Source organism: Nannospalax galili, unplaced genomic scaffold, assembly GCF_000622305.1.
Source record: "Nannospalax galili isolate Female #2095 unplaced genomic scaffold, S.galili_v1.0 scaffold856, whole genome shotgun sequence".
NCBI lineage: Eukaryota > Metazoa > Chordata > Mammalia > Rodentia > Spalacidae > Nannospalax > Nannospalax galili.
In genome coordinates, this window is record NW_008339573.1 from 403,578 (window position 1) to 422,067 (window position 18,490).

Here is an 18,490-nt window from a genome sequence, read left to right on the forward strand (position 1 = left end):
ACCATGATAAACTGGAAGCTATTGATGAAACCATATAGCTTCCAACTTTAATCAATAAATAACAAACCATAAGGCAAATTATCAACTTATTATCAAATTATCAATGACTATTTAGTGATGATTTAAGAAAAAAGATTGGTGAGGCTGGAGAGACGGCTCAGCAGTTAAGAGCAGTGGCCGCTCTTGCAGAGGGCCCAGGTTCAATTCCCAGCACCCACATGGCAACTAACTAACAACTGTCTGTAACTCCTATCTAAAGGATCCAACACCCTCTTCTGAATACCGTAGGCATCAGTGCACTTACATGCAGGCAGTGCATTCATACACATAAAATAAAAATAATAGATAAAATATTTAAAAGAGTTCTTAGATATAATACTAGACTCATTCAAAAAATGAAAAATGTGATAAATTAGACTTGATCAAAGTCAAAATTTTTGTTAAGAAATTGTTAAGGAACTAAAAAGAAGACACAAACAGAAAGTCATTTGCAAACCACATATTTGACAAAGGACTTGTACCCAGAATACATAAAGAACTCTCAATACTCATCAGTAAAGTCAACCCAATAAAAGATAAAAGATTTGAAAAGACATTTAATCAAAAATACACAGATGGCAGATAAGCACGTGAGAATGCTCAACATCCTTAGTTAGGGAAATGCACATAAAACCATGGTGAGATACCACTGCATACCTATTAAAGTGACTAAAGAAAAAAAAAACCCAAACACAGCCTGGGGATGCCATGTGCAGAGGAGGAAACAGAACAGCTGGACTCTCACCCACTGCTGGGGGAATTCAAAATGGCACAGCTGATAGCAAACAGTTTGGGAGTCTCTTACAGTTTAACATATATTTATTATAGAACACAATCCTAGGCATTTGGGATAAGCAAAATCCTGTTTATACAAAAGCCCCTTGTGCTGGATAGCTTTAGTGTCAACTTGACACACCTAGGTTGAGGGAGCCTCAATTGGGGAATTGCCTTCATTGGACTGGCCTGTAGCCATGTCCACGGGGCACCTTCTTGATTGTTGAGTGATGTGGGAGGGCCCAGCCCACTGTGGGTGGTGCCACCCCTGGGCAGGTGGGCCTCTGTTGCATAAGAAAGCAGGCTGAGCAGGGGCCAGGGGAGCAAGCCAGTAAGCAGCGTTCCTCCATGGCCTGTGCTCCAGCTCCTGCCTCCAGGTTCCTGCCCTGAGTTCCTACCTTGGGCTCCCTGATGAACTATGACCTGGGAGATGTAAGACAAATAAACCCTTTCCTCCCCAAATTGGTAGTGGTCAGAGTATTTTGTCATAGCAGTGAAGAAACAAACTAAGACAGAAATTGGTACCAGGAGTGGGGTATTGCTGTGACAGACCTGACCTCAGTGTTTTTGGGAGGACTGTGGAAGTGTTTGGAACTGTAGGCTGGAAAAGCCATTGCGCACTTAGAGTTTGTTGCTGTGGAGCTTGGAACAGCTATGTTGAAAGAGTTGTGGACAATGGAGGCCTGGCTTGTGAAGCTTCACAGGGAAGTGGAGACTATCAAGGGCTGTTCGTGTGAGATTTTGAATTGAGAATTTGTGGATTCTGGTCAGCTGAAGCTGAAGAATCAGCTGTGATTAAGAACAGACCAGAACCTGAAGCAAAACCTTTGCTTTACTGGGACAATTGATGCTGGTTAGCTGGGGCTGAAAAGTCAGCTGTAAGTAACAAGAGACCAGCATCACTGAGGTGAAGTCTTCTGGGAGGTATTTCCTCAGGGTCAGCACATGGAGGGGACCCAAGCCTCTATCTCAAGCTGGAAGCAGGACTTGGTAATGTGTAAGAGTCTCCTGCATGGTTCTGGTGTTGAAAGTGTGAAGGGGTCACAGAGAGCAGCTGAGGCTTAGCACTCTGAGAGGCCAGGAAAGGCCATAGGTGAAAGTGCAGCTTCAGTTGCAGTTAAGACCCCAGGATTGAAGGGGTCATGGAAAGAATCTGAGACTTTGCACCCCAAGAGGCAAGAAGCTATTGGTGAAGGTGTAGACTGAGTTTCAGTGGAGACCCCAGCTTTTTGGAGATGCGGGGACCATGGGATGACCACCAAGGACAGCAGTAGGTGTGGAATGGAGCTGGCCTGGGTCTGTGAGACAAGCTAAATGTACTGTGGATGGCAGAGTCAGAGAAGTGGAGCTGCCAGTACCCTTTGGAGCCCAGCAGATCGTGAGTGAATGAATCCCAGATGTCCAGCCTGGAGCTGCTTTGCTGGACTTTGGTTTTGCTTAGGTGTGCCCGATTCTTCCCTTTGAAATAAGACAGTACTTGTTTTGGATTTTAGCAAGCCAGTGAGCAGTGTTCCTCCATGGCTTGTGCTCCAGCTCCTGCCTCTAGGTTCTTGCCCTGAGTTCCTACCTTGGGATCCCTGATGAACTGTGACCTGGGAGATGTAAGACAAATAAACCCTTTCCTCCCCAAATTGGTAGTGGTCAGAGTATTTTGTCACAGCAATGAAGAAACAAACTAAGACACCCCTGTTCAAAGTGCCTATATAAACTTTATTTATGGAAAGCAAAGCAACGCTCAAAACAGCTCAAACACCATGGGAAGAATGAATGAGCAAACAACAGTGCGTCCTTCTAATGGAATACTACTTGCAGCTGACAGAAATGCACTCAAGTATGTAGCCCCTCAAAGGCTAAGAATTGGGGTATTCTGTTTATATGAGGAGGCAGCACTAGAGGGAAAGGGTTTTCCAGAACTTAGGGTGGGAATATGTTTGGACTACCTTGGGGTAACAAAGGTGTGTGTGTATAACTTTCCTTTCTTGGTTGTAACATGGGTTATGAGACTGCATTTGTCAAAAATCCTAAGTATACATCAGAAAGAGTAGATTTTACTACATGAAAGTTCCATCATAAATTTTTAAAAAGTAAAAAAGCAAAACAAGCAAAGCGCTTCAGAGAATTCCTCCTTCCCCGATGACTGTATTCCTGTCTGCTCTGGAGGCACATCCACTGTGTTGGTGACTGCACAGTATGGTGACCCTACTCTGTTCTTCCTAACTCCACATTCACAACATACATCATGGCTTGGAATCTTAGGTGGTGGCAGAATTTGCACCAGGGAAATTGGGACACACTCCAAATGGAAGCTTGACTTGCTGTTTTGTTGATGGTCTAGATTTAAGAAACTCATGACATTAGACTTGATGGCTCATGCATATAATCGTGACACTTGGAGAGTCAGGAAGATTGCTGGAAGTTTGAGGCCAGCTTGGACTGCAGTGTGAGTGCCAGGCTAGCTTGAGCTACAGAGTAAGATTCTGTCTCAACCACAAACACCCCCCCACACACAAAAAGGGGGATGAAGAAAATACTGAACGTGTATGTTTCATATAGCAATGCCATTGTCAGTACACAGAGCAAGCAGGGACTCCATCCAGTATTGACAACTGCTGCTGACCCAGCAATGGAGTCACTCATTGATCAACAGGTATATATGTCTCTAGCATGTTTTGTTTTGCTTCCATCTCCTTAAGGTAAGCAAAAGTACAGGCAGCATTCATGTCAGAACTAGACTTGATGGGGGCAACCATAGGTTGGCTGTGGCTACAAGAGTGCAGTAAAATGAGTGAAGAATCAGCTGTAAGCATCACCCAGGTGGAATTTACGAGAGGACTGCATTTTCTAATATTTGTGCTGCGATTCCTTTAGAGCAATGAAAGTATGATGAAGGAGCCTGTGTGGAGGTGCATCCTCTCTTGGCCCCACCCTTGAAAACCTGTTGCTGAACATCTAGCAGCAGTCAGTGCTTGAGACTTACAGGTCTGGCATTGTCATGCATGACTGGACACACAGGGAAGAGTTGGGGCTTAGATCTGAGCCCTGCACCATGGCAGGCAGTGCCACTGGTCATGAAAATGAGCTGAAAATGGAGGAGCATGAATCTGCGACGCCAGATAGTATGCCAGAGGGGTGCCACTGGCACTCTAGACTGCTAAGGCTCTGGGTGGGGGTGGGGCGCTAGAAGGGATGGTCGGAACCTGGGAGTTATTGGAGGGACTGGATCTTGAAGCTGGTGTTGGGCCACTTGCTGCCATGTGACTTGGAAGAGGGACTTTGCTGTCTCATCTACTTCCTTAGTTGGAAGGTTGGGGGCAGTGAGACACTTCCCACATTGCAGAGATGATGTGGCTGGTATGCTAAGGGCTGGATAGCCACAGCAGATCCTCCCTTTTTGGGGAGGAGGTCCTGCCTAAGTAGAAGGTCCAGCAGGTTGGGGCCGGAAGCTGTGTAATGAGTGCTACAGAGGTGAGATGGGGACCTGGGCATGAAAGCTAGTGGGGTGGTTACGAAGGGCAAAGTCAGCCTGGGAAAGGCACAGACAGACACCCAACAGGAGGTGCAGGTGGTTGGGGAGTGTCTGAGGACAGGCAAGAACAATGTGACAGACTGAAGAGGAACTTGGTGTTTGTAGTTGTCTCATGCAAGTCTCACCTGGGTGTCAAACAATGTGACAGACTGAAGAGGAACTTGGTGTTTGTAGTTGTCTCATGCAAGTCTCACCTGGGTGTCAATGATCTGTGCTCCTCAGAGGAACATGTCTGTCTTGATCCAACCAGAAGCATCAGGATGGGTTAGTCTCTTGGGGGGTGACAAAAGGGCAGGAACCAACATCTGGAGTAGGGAGTAAGTCAAGCCTTCCTCTCATGTGCTACCTGGATGCACTACACTAGATTATCTGAGTGTTTCAAGATTTTGGTCACGGCCTCCTCAGGTGCCAGGGTTTTTTAAAATTTTTTTTTTCTTTCAACCTAGCCAAGGCCATATCTGGAGAGGAAGTTAACAGATATGAGTGAGCAGTGTATGGGTGCAGATGATGGGGCCCCAGTCCTAGACATAGAAGACACAAGGTGGCAAGTGTGCAGCCTGATAAAGGGCTTTATGCAGAGGCTTGGCTTGATCAGATGTATGTGGTCATGGGGCTGATATGCAGGGATGCAGGTGAGGCGAGGCCTTGGCCTCTGCTGCGGGGAAGTAGCTGGCTGAGAGCTGGAAGACTGAATAGGGACTGGGGACTTGGCCCGAGTGCAGGGCAGTGGACCTGCCCCTAGACTGAATTTGGAGCACAAACCTTAGGAACAGTTTTCCTATGACAAACTGATGGTGATAAAAACTACAAGAAAGAGTGCTGGGTGTAGTGGCACATGCCTTTAACCCCAGCACTCTGGGGAGGCAGAGGCAGATGGATCTCTGTCAGATTGAGTCCTGCCTGGTCTACATAGTAAGTAGGAAAAAACAGCAGGAAAAATGGTGAGCTCAATGCAGTGGTATAAAGAGGGCAGGTAAGGATATGTTAGACTGATAGGGAACACGGCTATCTGGGAAGTGCACCCTAGCCAGGAACTGCCAGCATCCAGGCAAAGGCAGGATGTGCCTGGCAGGTTCAAGGAGACAGGAGCAGCATGTTGAAGAATGGGGAGAAGCAGCAGGAGGGGACAAGAGGCCACAGCCATTACTGACTTCGGTTTTTGTGAACATGGAAGCCACTTGCAGGTCTGTGCTCAGGGGAAGACTACAGCTCGCTTGGACAGGGATGACTGGCTGCTGTGGCAGAAGGTGAAGGAAGGGTGCTGCTGACTGCGGGGGGGGGGTCTACCTACTGGAACTCACCCACAAGTCACTGCCATCAGCATAGTACAGGAGCAGTAATGGGGAATGGCTTTCTAGGACGGGTTTGAAGAAAGCACTGGCTCAGTCCAGGGAAGCTACTATGTCGTGAGCTCCTCTATGGAAGGGCCCATAAAAGAAATGAGGACTGCTGGTGGCACACTGAGCAAGCTTTGGAAGCACATCAGCCCATCAAACCTGACCTCAGCCTCAGCTATGACTTCATGACCTTCAGACACTATAAGACAGCTGCTAAGTTTGGCAATCTGCTATAGTACTAGACTGCCAAGGTGACTTAGGCCAGGGGATAGTATGCAAAGGTGATGACAAGTAGTGAGACCTTCCATACATTTAAATGTGGCTTCAATTTTTTGGTATTTGGCCAGAAACATGAGGTGACTGTTAGTGCCAGTTAGTGAAGTGGGGAAACAGCAGGAGCGGCGCTTTGGGCACGAGTAGCAGAGAACAGGGATACCAAGTGCACTCTGGCCAGGTTGAGCATACAAGAGCACCCAAGCAGAGGCAGTTAGGTATGAAATCAGAGTTCCAAAGGCAAACCATCATTGACCATGTAAAGGTAAGATCAGAAAAGTGACACAGAGAAGGGACAAGGTTCAGGTGCTAGAGGAGCAGCTCCAGGAAGGAAGGCAGAAAAACAGAGGGAGGCACCGTGGCCAGAAGTGTGTTCAGGAAGTGTCTTCCTCACTCATGAAGAAGTTGGTAAAATGGTGACCAAGAGCTAGTCTGCTTGACCATGTGGAAGGCCATCACCTTGAGAAGGGGACAGCAGTAGAGTAGGTGAGGTAAGAGCTAACTGAAATGGCAGAGAGAATTGCAGCTAGTAAGGTGACAATGGCTATAGCCATGCTGGGAGGGACAAGAGCCAAGACCAGAGAATGGAGCTGCTATCTTCATGTCAAGATTGAAGGCTGATGGGAATTCTTGAGGTAGAGAAGTGGGTTAGGTCACTGAACAGCACCTGACCCTGCCTGGTGGGCTGCCTCCCTCACTAGGTAACTTTCCTGAGGGTAGTGGGGAAGGACCAGAGCAAGGCAAACATTATACCAAGTCCATGACTCTTCTTGAAGGCAAAGAAATGACTTCCGCTGCTTAGACTTGGTTTCATGGTGGACTTTATTGGGAAAAATTAGTGTAAAAAACATTCTGATTCATAAAATTAAATAAGACAGTAAAATTATACCTTGTAGCTATAGTAATCGCTATGGTAATCACAAATAAAGTCTAAATTATTGCCTAAGCAAACACTATTCTGACAGGCTTCTGTTGCCAGCCCAGAGGCAGGAAACACTGTGATTATTAAAAGTGCGCCCAATGACGAATTTGCACTTGAAGCTGGAAGGGAAAAGGTATGTTCTGATTACAGCATCACAACATTCTAGCCTGAAAAAAGCAACTTTATTAATGTCCTGCAGCAGAGTACATTAGGAATTGTAGCCATGCATTATAATTCCCATTTCATTTCATAAAGAGAGTAATCAGTTTTCTTCACGATACATTATATTGTATTGTTTCATATGGTTTATTCCTCAGAAGAGCTTTCTGGTACCTTCCTCTTCCAGAGACTGTAAGATGCCCAGGCAGCTTACTCTGGGTCATCCTTGGTCATTTAACCCCACACTGCCCAATATCAGGGCTGAAGGCAGCCACTCTCCTCAAACGCTCACCCCTACCTAGTGAACAGGCATCCCAACCTGGCCAACAGTATGACTAAGAAGTTAATATGCGATTCTCTTTGGTTATGGAATTTTTATTTTCACTTAAGCTTATAAAAAATATAGCTAGAAATATACTTCTGAATTCTAAAAGCATTTGTTTGTTAAAACCAACATTAACACAAACATGTCCTCACAAAATTCACCTCTTGGTTGGGTTCAAAATCTGCCTAAGTCCCTAAGGAGTATCAGGTGTTCTCTACTTAGCAAATACATTTGAATGAAGCAGTGACTGATCTCCAGGAGCCACAAGGTGCGAGCAGGCTTAGATGCTGTCCATGGCTTTGAACTCGCTGAGAGCCTGCACAGGGTTCACATGCTTCTTCTGAGATGCTCGCTTAATCTTGGTCTGTGTCTCATCCTGCTTCTCTCTCTTCACCAAGGGCTTCTTCTCAGGTGCCTTCATCTTCCATGACACAGCAGGAAGGTTGAGGGAAGCCATGCCCTGAGACTTCTGGTATTTGGTAGAGGCCACATAGGATGCCTTCACTGTCTGCACCACAGCATTCATCAAGTTCTTGGCTGCCTGGATCAGGGACATGGCGCTGTCCACCTACAAGTGACAGATGGAGTGGTGAAGAATTGGGCCATACCAGCCAGGGCCTCTACCACCTCAAAAATGGGCAGGGGAGGGCCATGGTGGCACCATGTAGTAGCCTTGCTACTGATTAGCTCTCTCAATGGCTGTTCTTGTCCACAGCCTGCAAACACTTGCCTTTGAGAAGGGGGTGACAACACGTGCGTGCGCGCGTGCACACACGCACACGCGCGCACACACACACACACACACATGGTATAATCACCTTGCCACCACCATCCCTCAAGTTTTCACTCACAAATATTAGAGATGGGCTGGTATTTTTCTTGAAGGTGGTGTTGGATAACTCCAGAGCTGGAGCACTGGCTCCATTAATAGCCACAGAGAAGACTATGAAGCCAGGCCGTTCCTGCTCAACACAGAGCCCCTATGCTTTCAGGTATGAGGTCTTATCCTCTCACCTAGAGACTGTGGAGAATTGTTCTCTACAGACCTGGGGTAGCAACTAGGGAAATATCTTCCTTCTTTTGCCCATGTGACCTGATCATAGATACAACATGGGTAGAAACTTTGTGAAAGGAGTTTCTACAGGCCACTTTGTAATTTCTGAGCAGCTTCATTCCTCTCTGGGGGAAGAAAAAACAGGGAGGATAAAAATACTTTTCCCCAGAGAATCTAGTTAAGGGAAGAGACCAGGCCTGGTAACAGTTCCAGCTGTCACCAACCATACCATGCTAAAAAGAGCTGCAATTCAGTAGATAGAGAAGATGTATGGCCTGAGGGCTCCAGGAACCAAGATGGACCTTGCCATTTCTGTTCCACACACTTTCCCCATTTGGGGTAGATGGAGCAAAAGCCTACTTTCATTGCAGACATAGCTCAGCCAATTCCCTCTGACCACCACGTCTCACTGCTAACACTTACCCCAGAGACAACAAGCTCTCCACCAAGGTTCTGTACTTCCGCCTTGACTTTGCTGCAGATGTTGAGCTGGTGGCAGTAGAGGGCGATACGCTGCAGGTAGGCCAGCAGGTCCTGCTTGCAGGCTGAGTCTGGGCACTGATGGGACAGACAACACAGTTAGCACTAATAACACCAGGCCTAGCTCAGACAACCTCCTGCTCCCAGGGCTATTCCTTAAAGGCTCCCTGGAGCACAAACATACTTGCTCTCTTCTTAAAGGAGCAAAGAGCTAGAGGGATAAAGTGTCCTATTCCTAAAGCTACTACATCTCCGGCAGGTCACTCTGAAGCCTGGTCTGTGTTGCATACCATGGGGTATGCAGTGAATACTTTTCTGAGCCTCCCAGTAACTCCATGAGAGAAGAGACCACTACTGCCAAGGAGTCTACCTCAGACCTTTCAGCAAGGATAAGCCCATGCCCCTACAAGGTGAGAGAAAGCCTTGGGAACAAAGGCCTGATTATGCAGAAAAGTCAGAATGCTTTGAGCTATGTAAATTAACCATCCAAGAAAGCTCTTCTGCCCTGAGGCACTCTATCTGCTCAGCTGCAATGGACAAGATAAAACACCTGATGACAGGAGACATTCACTTTAAGCAAAGATAGAAGATGCATGATTAAACTGAAGAGTGGGCCCTGCCCAGTGCCCATCTTGCTGCCAAAGCCCTGCTGTTCTCCAGTGTTTACAATAGACATTTTCTTCTAGTGAGGTGGGGGCCAAAGAGCAGCAGTGTGGTATAAAATGGGGCCTGTAGTCCAGGCTAGTGGCTTCTTCTTTTAAGAAGCCACTAAAGCAGGGCAGACCCAAGTCTGATTTATATTTTATGACGACTGTTGATGGCTGTATGCAAGAATGGAGAAAAGAGGAGAGAACAGGAGAGCCCATAGTGGCAGGCAGGTAAGAGAGCTAGATCAGCTACTGATTTCATAAAGGTCAGACCAGATAGTGTCCAAATATATTTTTCACAAGGCTTTTTGAGTGGCATTAAGAGGATGATCAAGAATGACTGTAGCATCTCAGCTAAAGTAATAAGGGCCAGTTGTCACTCATCCTGCAGCCTAGATGAGACTGAGAACTTAGATAACTCAGGAAAAACCACTCCTGATATTAAGACTTGGAGCATCCCAGAAATGTGCTGTGAAGCTTCCTAGGGGCATGAAGTAAAGTAGCTGGGAGCATGGGCCGCAGAGCTGAAAGGTATGTCCCTACCTAGGCACACTGGCCTTTCGGGACACTGCCCCACAGAGTCTTATGGAAACCTTACCTTCTTACTTAAGAAACCAGAGGCTCTGATACATCTGGTTCTAGTCTTGGGGTTGGCAGAAGTAGATGCTGCCCAGAGTTGAAGTTCTAGAGAGTGAGAGCTGAGAGGCTGGTTTTAGTGATTAAGTACTGGAAGATTTCAGAATAGACATACCTAGCTACTGAAAGCAGGAATTCAGAAACCCTTAGAAATTTATGCTGGGATTAATCAAGAACCTAAGAAGGATTTTCAGAGATAAGCTGTGGTCCATGGAAATGATCATTAATAGCTACCTTAGCAGTAGGCCAGGCAAGCCTGCCACTTACATGATCTGCGATGGTTCGCCCAAGCTTATCCATCCTGGATCCTGCCTCTGCAATTTTCTTGGCAGCACTGATCACATCTGACGTATTTTTGAGCGGTCCTTTGCCTCTGAAGAGAGAGAATAGGATCTCTGTCTATGAATCCCCACCTGGTTGGAGGTGAGTAGAGAAGATGTCTACACAGTTGCAAGGGCCCCAGGGAAGGAAGCTGCCCTCTGCGCTCGCCTGCCAGGTTGGGTTTCCGCTCACCGGGTGAAGTCGGTCATCTCCATCATAATCATGCACATCTGCTTGGCCAGGACAATGATGTCGTTGCCACTGTCATCCCATTTGGACACTTCAGCATCTAGTTTGCTCTTTTCTTCCTGGAAGCTGGCCACCTGTTCTGCAATCTTTGCTTTTTGCTCCTGAGGAAGCTGAGCCATGATTGCCTATAATAAGAAGCCAGAATATGAAGTTTTCACAGTGCATTAGCCAAGAATATTTCTAACAGGCAATCTGACATAGGTAAGATAATGCTTTAATAGGCTTCATTTTGCCTGAAGGGCTCTCTCTCCTCATTTTTCAGGAGTTTACTGCAGCCTAAATTCCCAACCCATTTTCAAGAACACGTATGAGTGGGGAAAAAACAACATGAGGCATAGAAGGCTGGCTTGGAGGTTTCACAATCACACCTGTACAGATCTAACTAGCTAATTCCTTCAAAAATTTCAACCTTGCTGCCTTTGGTGGCAATAGGAAAAGGGATAATCAGTGGGTAGAACCCTTTGCCCTATGGGCAGTGAATGGGAAGTTTTGGAATTTAAATTTTGAAGAAGGCAGAGAATTTTCTGAGGAACATAAATTTTAGATACTTGACAGGGTAGTTCCACCATGAGCACTTTGGAGGCCAGCTGCCCAATTGAAGCCCAAAGCCCTCAGGCTGGGGCTCCATCCTCTCAGTAATCCAAGCACTCATGAGTCAGTCAGGGCCTAAAGCAGGGACATGTTCTGTTTGACAGTTATCTAAGGAGTGTGAAAATAGACTCCTTAGATATGTAGCCTGGCATCTTTCCAAAAACATAAACGCTATTGATTGAAGATTTAATGACTCAAATGAATGCAATGGCTGACTGGTTTTCTATACCACTGTTATTTTTTTTAAACCCATGAATAATTCAATAGCACATACCCTTGGCTGTCAATGAGATAAGCACAGGCAATAAACTTTTCCAAATAACCAAATTCTTTTTAACAAACAGCATTTTCTGGATCCTCAGCCTCCCCTAACTCAGACTATATCATAACCTAGCGCTCCAGTGTATAGATGAAGATCCCCAGATTCCTGCCCTGCTCCAAGATGAGGAGGCATTTTAAAGGAACTACAACTAGCCAGCAGGTGTCATGACTTAGGACTTTGGTCTTACTGCCATGGAAAAATCCAAGAAAAATGGTACTCTGAATATGGAAGAGTATTTTCCGAAGAGAAAAGGGCCAGGCCCAATAGGGCCAGGAACAACTACAAAACAAGGAATGCTTCCTTACCCGAGCACTCTGGCCAGCTATCAATTGGTCATCTTCTGTCTGGACACTTGTCCTACTTCTGACATCAAAATCTTCCGTCTCGAAGTCAGAGTCATCCAACTCCTCGGGAGTCTGCAGCCAAGACAGAAACCATGAGTCAGACACACCCCAGGTCTCCACCCACCATGGCTGGGCGTGGTGGCATACACCTTTAATCCCAGCCCTTGGGAGGCAGAGGCAGGCGGATCTCTGTGAGTACAAGGCCAGCATGGTCTACATAGTGAGTTCCAGGACAGCTGGGGCTACAGGGAGACTCTGTCTCAAAAAGACCCCCCCAAAAAACACCCTTCATATGTAGCCCCCACATCACTTCAAAGAAGCCTATTTTTACAGAGTACAGGGCTCAATCAGACCACTGAATCAAGACTTGCAGTGATCTCTTCTCTCTCTCTCTCTCTCTCTCTCTCTCTCTCTCTCTCTCTCTCTCCTCTTTTTGAAACAGGGTCTCCCTATAGCCTCAGATGGCCTGGAACTCGCTATGTAAATGAGGCTGGCCTTGAACTCACAGAGATCTGCCTGCCTCTGCCTCCCAAGTGCTGGGACTAAAGATGTGTGCTACCACTCGCGGCTCACAAATTTCATTAAAAAAATATTCAAATTCATTCATTCATTCTTGTTTTTTTGAGATAGGTCTTCCTCTAGCCCCAGTTGACCTGGAACTCACCAGGCTGGCCTTGAACTGACAGAGATCCATCTGCCTGCCTCTACCTTTTGAGTGCTGGGACTAAAGGTGTGTGCTACCACGCCCAGCTACGAGTTTCATTTTTTAAAAAATATTTTATTTTATTTTATGCATATGAGTGTTTTGCCTACACGCAATGTAAGTGCACCTTGTGTCATGCAGGTCTTCTGACCTGCAGAGGTGAGAAGAGGGTGTCGAATCCCCTGGAACTGGAGTTATGGACGGCTGTTAGCTGCCATGTGGGTGCTGGGAATAGAACCTGGGCCCTCTGCAAGAGCAGCCAGTGCTCTTAACCCCTGAGCTAGCTCTCCAGCCCCTGAATTTCATTTTTTAATGTAATGTCCCACATCTGTATTTGAACAAAGGACTCATCCTTCATCAAAAAAAGTCTTCAAAACATTCCTACTTTATGACAAAAGACATAAATTAACAGGCTTTCTCTTTGCATGCCAAAGGTTACTGTGAGTAGTAAAACCAGGCAATGAATTATTCCTAAAATAAAAACAAAACTTTTACCAAAGGAATAGAGAATACAGGTGAGGGTTCAGTAAATAAATAGCAAAGAGACTGATGATTGTTTCTAGTTCTTTGCTTTAATTATAAAGAAAACTTTTGAACAAACTACCAGTCTCTCATGATTAGCTACTGACTTGAAACAATGTTGCCTTCTAGTTGTTATCAGTAAGGGGGCAGCAGACAGAACAGCTGGGGTTGGCTCTTGGCCCAGCCAGCCTGTGATAGGAGGGCAATGAAGCAAGGCCTTCATCTGCACCAGGCCCTAAGCCCAGTCAGCCCAGGGGCTGCTGTGAGGTTCAAATGACACGACATGTGAGATACATCAGAAACCATCTTGGGTTCTAACATTTGCAATGGCTGACCTGGTCCTAAAGGAGGGGGTGGGGATCATAAGGCACCGCAGAGCTTGTTCATGTGTGACCCTAGAGTCCTGTTGACGTGATGTCACAGAACACCAAGGAGCTAAGGCTATGAATTGCTTCAGTGTTGGTATGAGTCCAAGGAGTTTTTCAAAGAAGCCGCTACTAACACTTCCTCGCCTTCCCACAGTCCACCTAGGCCCTAAGAAGGGCGGCAGGAGATGAGCGGCAACAGGATCATGTCCTTAGAAGGCCTGTGGGCCAGTGTAAGGACAAGTGGAAATTCTGGGAGTTTGGAACAGTGGCTAACATAATTTGATTGAAGCTTAAAGGGGATGACTCTGGCTGCTGTGTGACTGTAGGCACTGAAGGCTGGGAATAGGAAGACCAGATAAGCTGATGCTGGGGTCTTAGACCAGGGTGGGAATATGCACTTACTCTCTTTAAGAAGATAGAGCTAGTCAGATTTACTGGTTGATCAGATGTGAGATATGCAACAGAAAGAGAAATCAAGAGGAACCCACAGTTAGACCTGGGCAAGGGAAGGCGTTACTACTGACTGATCTAGTTGGAGAGGCCAGGGGTTCACTCTTGGCCAAGTAAATGCAGATAGACCAAGCTGGCCTCAAACTCACAGAGATCAATATGCCTCGGTTGGAATTAAAGGTGTGTACCACCATGCCCAGCAAGGTGGCAATTTAAAAAACAAAACAAAACAAAACACATAGGAATGCAGGCAGAGGGGAGGCCAGGACCTTTCAGACAGGGAGACTGAGAAGGAGAGGGGCTAACAGATGTGCATAAGATGGGGGAGCAACCCCATGTATGAAAGGAAAGGAGCAGAAGGCAGTGGGTCAGTATGAGGATGTATCCAGTGCTGGGCAACCTCAGCTAGGAACACTGATAAGGAGATCCTTTCTAGGAGGAAGTAGACATGGTACAGTAGGACAGCAGTAGGGGACAGGCATTCTAACTGCCTGGTATCTCCAGGGGAACGGCCAGACAGACAAGGGGAAGGGCTAGAGAACAACAAAATAAAACAGTTACAGATGCCAGGTCCAGAACTGGTGGCTGTTATAGGACACCAAGGGCCCTCATAGAGCCCAAGCTTCAGCTATCACAGAAGCAATGGACTCCAAGCTACAGACACAAGACCTGGGCTGGTGGATAAAGGCAATTGCCACCAAATGTGATGACCTGTGTTCAATCCCCAAAACACACATGCTGTCATCTGACCTTAACACACGTGCTCTGTGGCATGTACACATGCACGCCTACAATCCCAGCACTTGGGGGCAGGCAGAGGCAGTGCTGGGTGGATCTCTGAGTTCCAGGCCAGCTAGAGCTAAGTTACATTGTTGAGACCCTATTTCAAGAAAAGGAGGGGAGGGAAGGAGGAGGGAAGGAAGAGAGAGAAAAGAAAGCCAAGACCTGAGGACTGAGCGAAAGTCAATTAAAGATATCGGTGCACTAAAGGATTGGTGGGAATCAGACTACAAGAGGGCGTGCACAGAACAATGGAAATGGGTGAAGCAACAAGACACTAAGAAGCTCAGGGCTTAGCTGCGTGTATGTGTGTGGAAAAGCAGAGCTGTATTCATTACTGGGGTGTGTGTGGCCTGGTGACCTGTTCATACCAAATTATAGTCACTGTGCCATGGTTCTCCCAAAGTCACCTTTAATGAACATGGGTACTTTTTTAATTAAAAACATTTTTTAATGGCATTTTTATTTCTTTTGCATGCATGTGCATATATTATGCATGTGGAGGTTAGAGGACAATTTGCAAGAGTCAGTCCTCTCTGACCATATGAGTCCCAGGGATTGAACTCAGGCTTCAAGGCTTGGCAACAGGTGCCTTTGTCTGCTGAACCATCTCTCTGGCCACTTGGGTTCTTTGTTAGCACAACATCGATTTAACAACAAAAAAGAGTGAAAGCCTCTATCACTTTGCCATCACACACCCACATCCCTCCTCTAGGTACTTAGGGTCTGAGAAGCAGTCGGCATCTAGAACAAGTCATGAGCAGTTCTTTCCTGCCTCACCCAGGAGAACAGCAGTCTTGCCAGTGTTTCCCATACAGCACACAAAATGGATGCAACAGCCCTTCAAAATGTTTCCAACTGACATCCTGGCTAACTTGTGCAGGTCAGGCTGCAGGAGTCAGAAAGTGGGATGGAATGCCTGCCTACCTTGGAGGTGCAGCTAGAAAACAAAGGTTTAAATGAAACTCAACTAACCAAACCACACAACAGGATGGCAAAGCCCCAGCAATGTAGCGGGTGGACACTATATTCCAAATGCCTACTCTTCAGAGCCTGGGACAAACTTAAGACTGTCCAGGTGGCCCTGCAAGTGTATTCATAGACTCTGCTCTAGATCTTAGAGAAACACACAAGAGACCAATCATTAAGGAGAAGGTAGCTTGCTTCAGAGACCCAGGCCTAGGACTTATGATGGAGGTGTTGCCTGTTTCAGAAACTCTTTTGTCCATGCCAACATAGACGAGGTCTAGGGCTATAATGCAGGCAGTGAGAACTACTGCTTTTTTAGAGAACATGGGTCAAATGTTCAGAGGCAGTGCTTCCGCTCTGCTCTGGAGAGGAGCTCAGCATTTGGCCAGGGAACATCATCAGAGGTTGCCACAACCTCAAATCCTCATCCTAAACAGGGATTCTAACAGCCAGCCTCAGTCTCACTTCAAGGACAGGAGTATTCCTTGTGAACAGCAACTTTACATAACTTAAGAAAAAGGCAATCTTTCTTTGAAATGTAACTATTTTCTGAACTTTCCCCTGTAACTCAAACTGAAGCCTTACATTATTGACTGTTAGCTCAACTAAATTCCCTGAATTAATTCAAGTTCAGTTTATGCTAGATCTCTTTTTTGGTCAATGTCTGGTCTTTAATTTGTAACTAACAGTCATTTTAGACCTTAGACAACATAATTAAGTGTATCTTATAACAGCTCTTAGATTCATGGTTTTAATACGTTGCATATGGTGAGCTCCAGAGTGATACACTGCTCAAGTTTAGCAAATGATAAGAAAGAAACTATGAAAATGCCTGGAATGCAGTTATTCACCCTTATCATCAGCACTGCTTTCCTGATGTCCCGAATGCCATCATACACCAGGCGGGAGGCATCGATAAATTCATTCTCATCCATGGGCTGGGCCGGGTCTGAGCTGAGAGCTTCCACAGCTGCTTCCACTTGCTCAGTGAAACGTGGCATGACTACGAAACAAGAGGCAGGGCGGGTCACACTAAGCAGACAGCACCCCACCACCTTTCCTGAATCCTTGGACAAAAAGGCAAGGCTCCTGAGTTTCTGTATCTACTCATGAGAAGTACTCACCAGCAAAGTAAACTAGTGTTCATAGGTGAACTAAGGACAATATTTTATAAAGACTCAATTCATGTTCCTCTCACCAGATTCTGTGATGCAGGGCTGGGTGGGTGAGAGCTTGATGCTTAAGAATGAGACCTACAATGGGCTGGAACAGTAGTTTAATGGTAGAGTGCTTGCCTACCATTAAGAGGCCCTGGGTTCAATTTCTAACACAACACAGAGAGGGGGAAACGGGAGAAAATGGGACCCAGCATTAATTAATTTAACATTTATTCACTTACAGGAAACTTAGAAATGTGTTTGTGAGGTCTACCTAATGTCTCCCTAGTGTAATGTACCACCTGCAACTTGTAACACCAGGACTGAATTTTAGCTTTCTGTGTTCTATCCATAGGACTTGAGCTAACAGGACAGTCTGCCTGACTCAGGCCATGGTGGCAATTAAGGGGAATTCTAAGAAGGGGACTAGTTCTCACACCTGTGTTGGAGAGCAGCTTGGTGGCTTCTAGAACCTTTTCTGTGTAGACTCCTGGTTCATAGTTATCCATCTCAGAGGTGACTACATGAATGACTCGAGCTGCTCGGCCTCGGATAGCACCAGCTGTGCGGTCCAGCCCATCCACATCCTTCTCTTGAAGAGCAATTACGCATTTGTTCACATCTTCCAAAATGTGATTCTCTGAGGAGGAAGCACAAAGCTGAATGAGGGCAGTCTTCCACCAGCAGGTAACCACTGTAACTTGGCATGTGTCATTTACTGAGTATACACCTGGTGTCAGTCAGTGCCAAAAGTTTTATATGCAAGAGCTAGGTACGGAAGCATACACTTGCAATCCTAGTACCCAGGAGGGGAGGCACAGGCAAGAGGATCTGGAGTCTAAGGCTAGCCCGAGCTACATAGTGAGACCCTATTTTTAAAAAGAAAAATCAGGTTCATACATATCATTTCACCAGAGATACCAGAAACTCAACTTGTGAATACTCCCAAGACTAACAATTTTTCATTCCAGGCTTTAAAAAGTAAGTCAGTGTGGTGGCACACACCTGTGATCCCAGCACTAGGGAGGCAGAGGCAAGAGGATCAGAAGTTCAAGGTTATCCTTAGTTACAAAACAAGTTTGAGGCAAGCCTGAGCTACGAGAGACCAGCTCTCAAAAACAAGCAGTCAGTGTGATGGTTTAGCAGGTAAAAGCACTTGCCACCAAACCTAATGACCTAAAGTCTAATCCCCAGGACCCACATAGTAGAAGGAAAATGAGCACCTACAAGTTGTCCTCTTACCCCCCTAAGAACCATGGCAGGAGAGCCCAACCCACCTTGTAGAACTCCTTTTCCTCTTTAATACTTTCATTGACTATATTTCAGAAACAAAGTAAAATCAGAACAACAAGAGTTCAATATCAGGATTTAACCACCAAGCGTCCCCTCTCCTGGGAAATGCCAATAATAGGAGCCAGCATGACTCTGAGATCAGAGAAGGTGCTGGAAAGCAGGTTTAAGCATCCTCTGAAGGCACTGAAAGAGCACATCAGAGATGAAAATATTTGAGTCTGTGGTATTTGTAGGTCTCAAGAGAAGGAA

At 46.2% G+C, this 18,490-nt stretch overlaps 1 protein-coding gene across 1 annotated transcript in view; it reads right to left on the bottom strand.

Moving 5' to 3' along the window:
* Positions 1-6,753: 6,753 nt before the first annotated feature.
* Ctnna1 (catenin alpha 1) overlaps positions 6,754-18,490 on the bottom strand; it is a 165,059-nt gene continuing 153,322 nt past the window's right edge. Inside the window, exons 12-18 of the mRNA XM_008834280.3 lie at positions 17,388-17,588; positions 16,643-16,794; positions 11,961-12,071; positions 10,686-10,867; positions 10,440-10,545; positions 8,833-8,967; positions 6,754-7,923 (exon numbers count right to left, since the gene is read on the bottom strand). Coding sequence (XP_008832502.1) covers positions 7,636-7,923; positions 8,833-8,967; positions 10,440-10,545; positions 10,686-10,867; positions 11,961-12,071; positions 16,643-16,794; positions 17,388-17,588 — 1,175 coding nt within the window. The 3' untranslated portion in view covers positions 6,754-7,635. The remainder of the gene's footprint in view (positions 7,924-8,832; positions 8,968-10,439; positions 10,546-10,685; positions 10,868-11,960; positions 12,072-16,642; positions 16,795-17,387; positions 17,589-18,490) is intronic.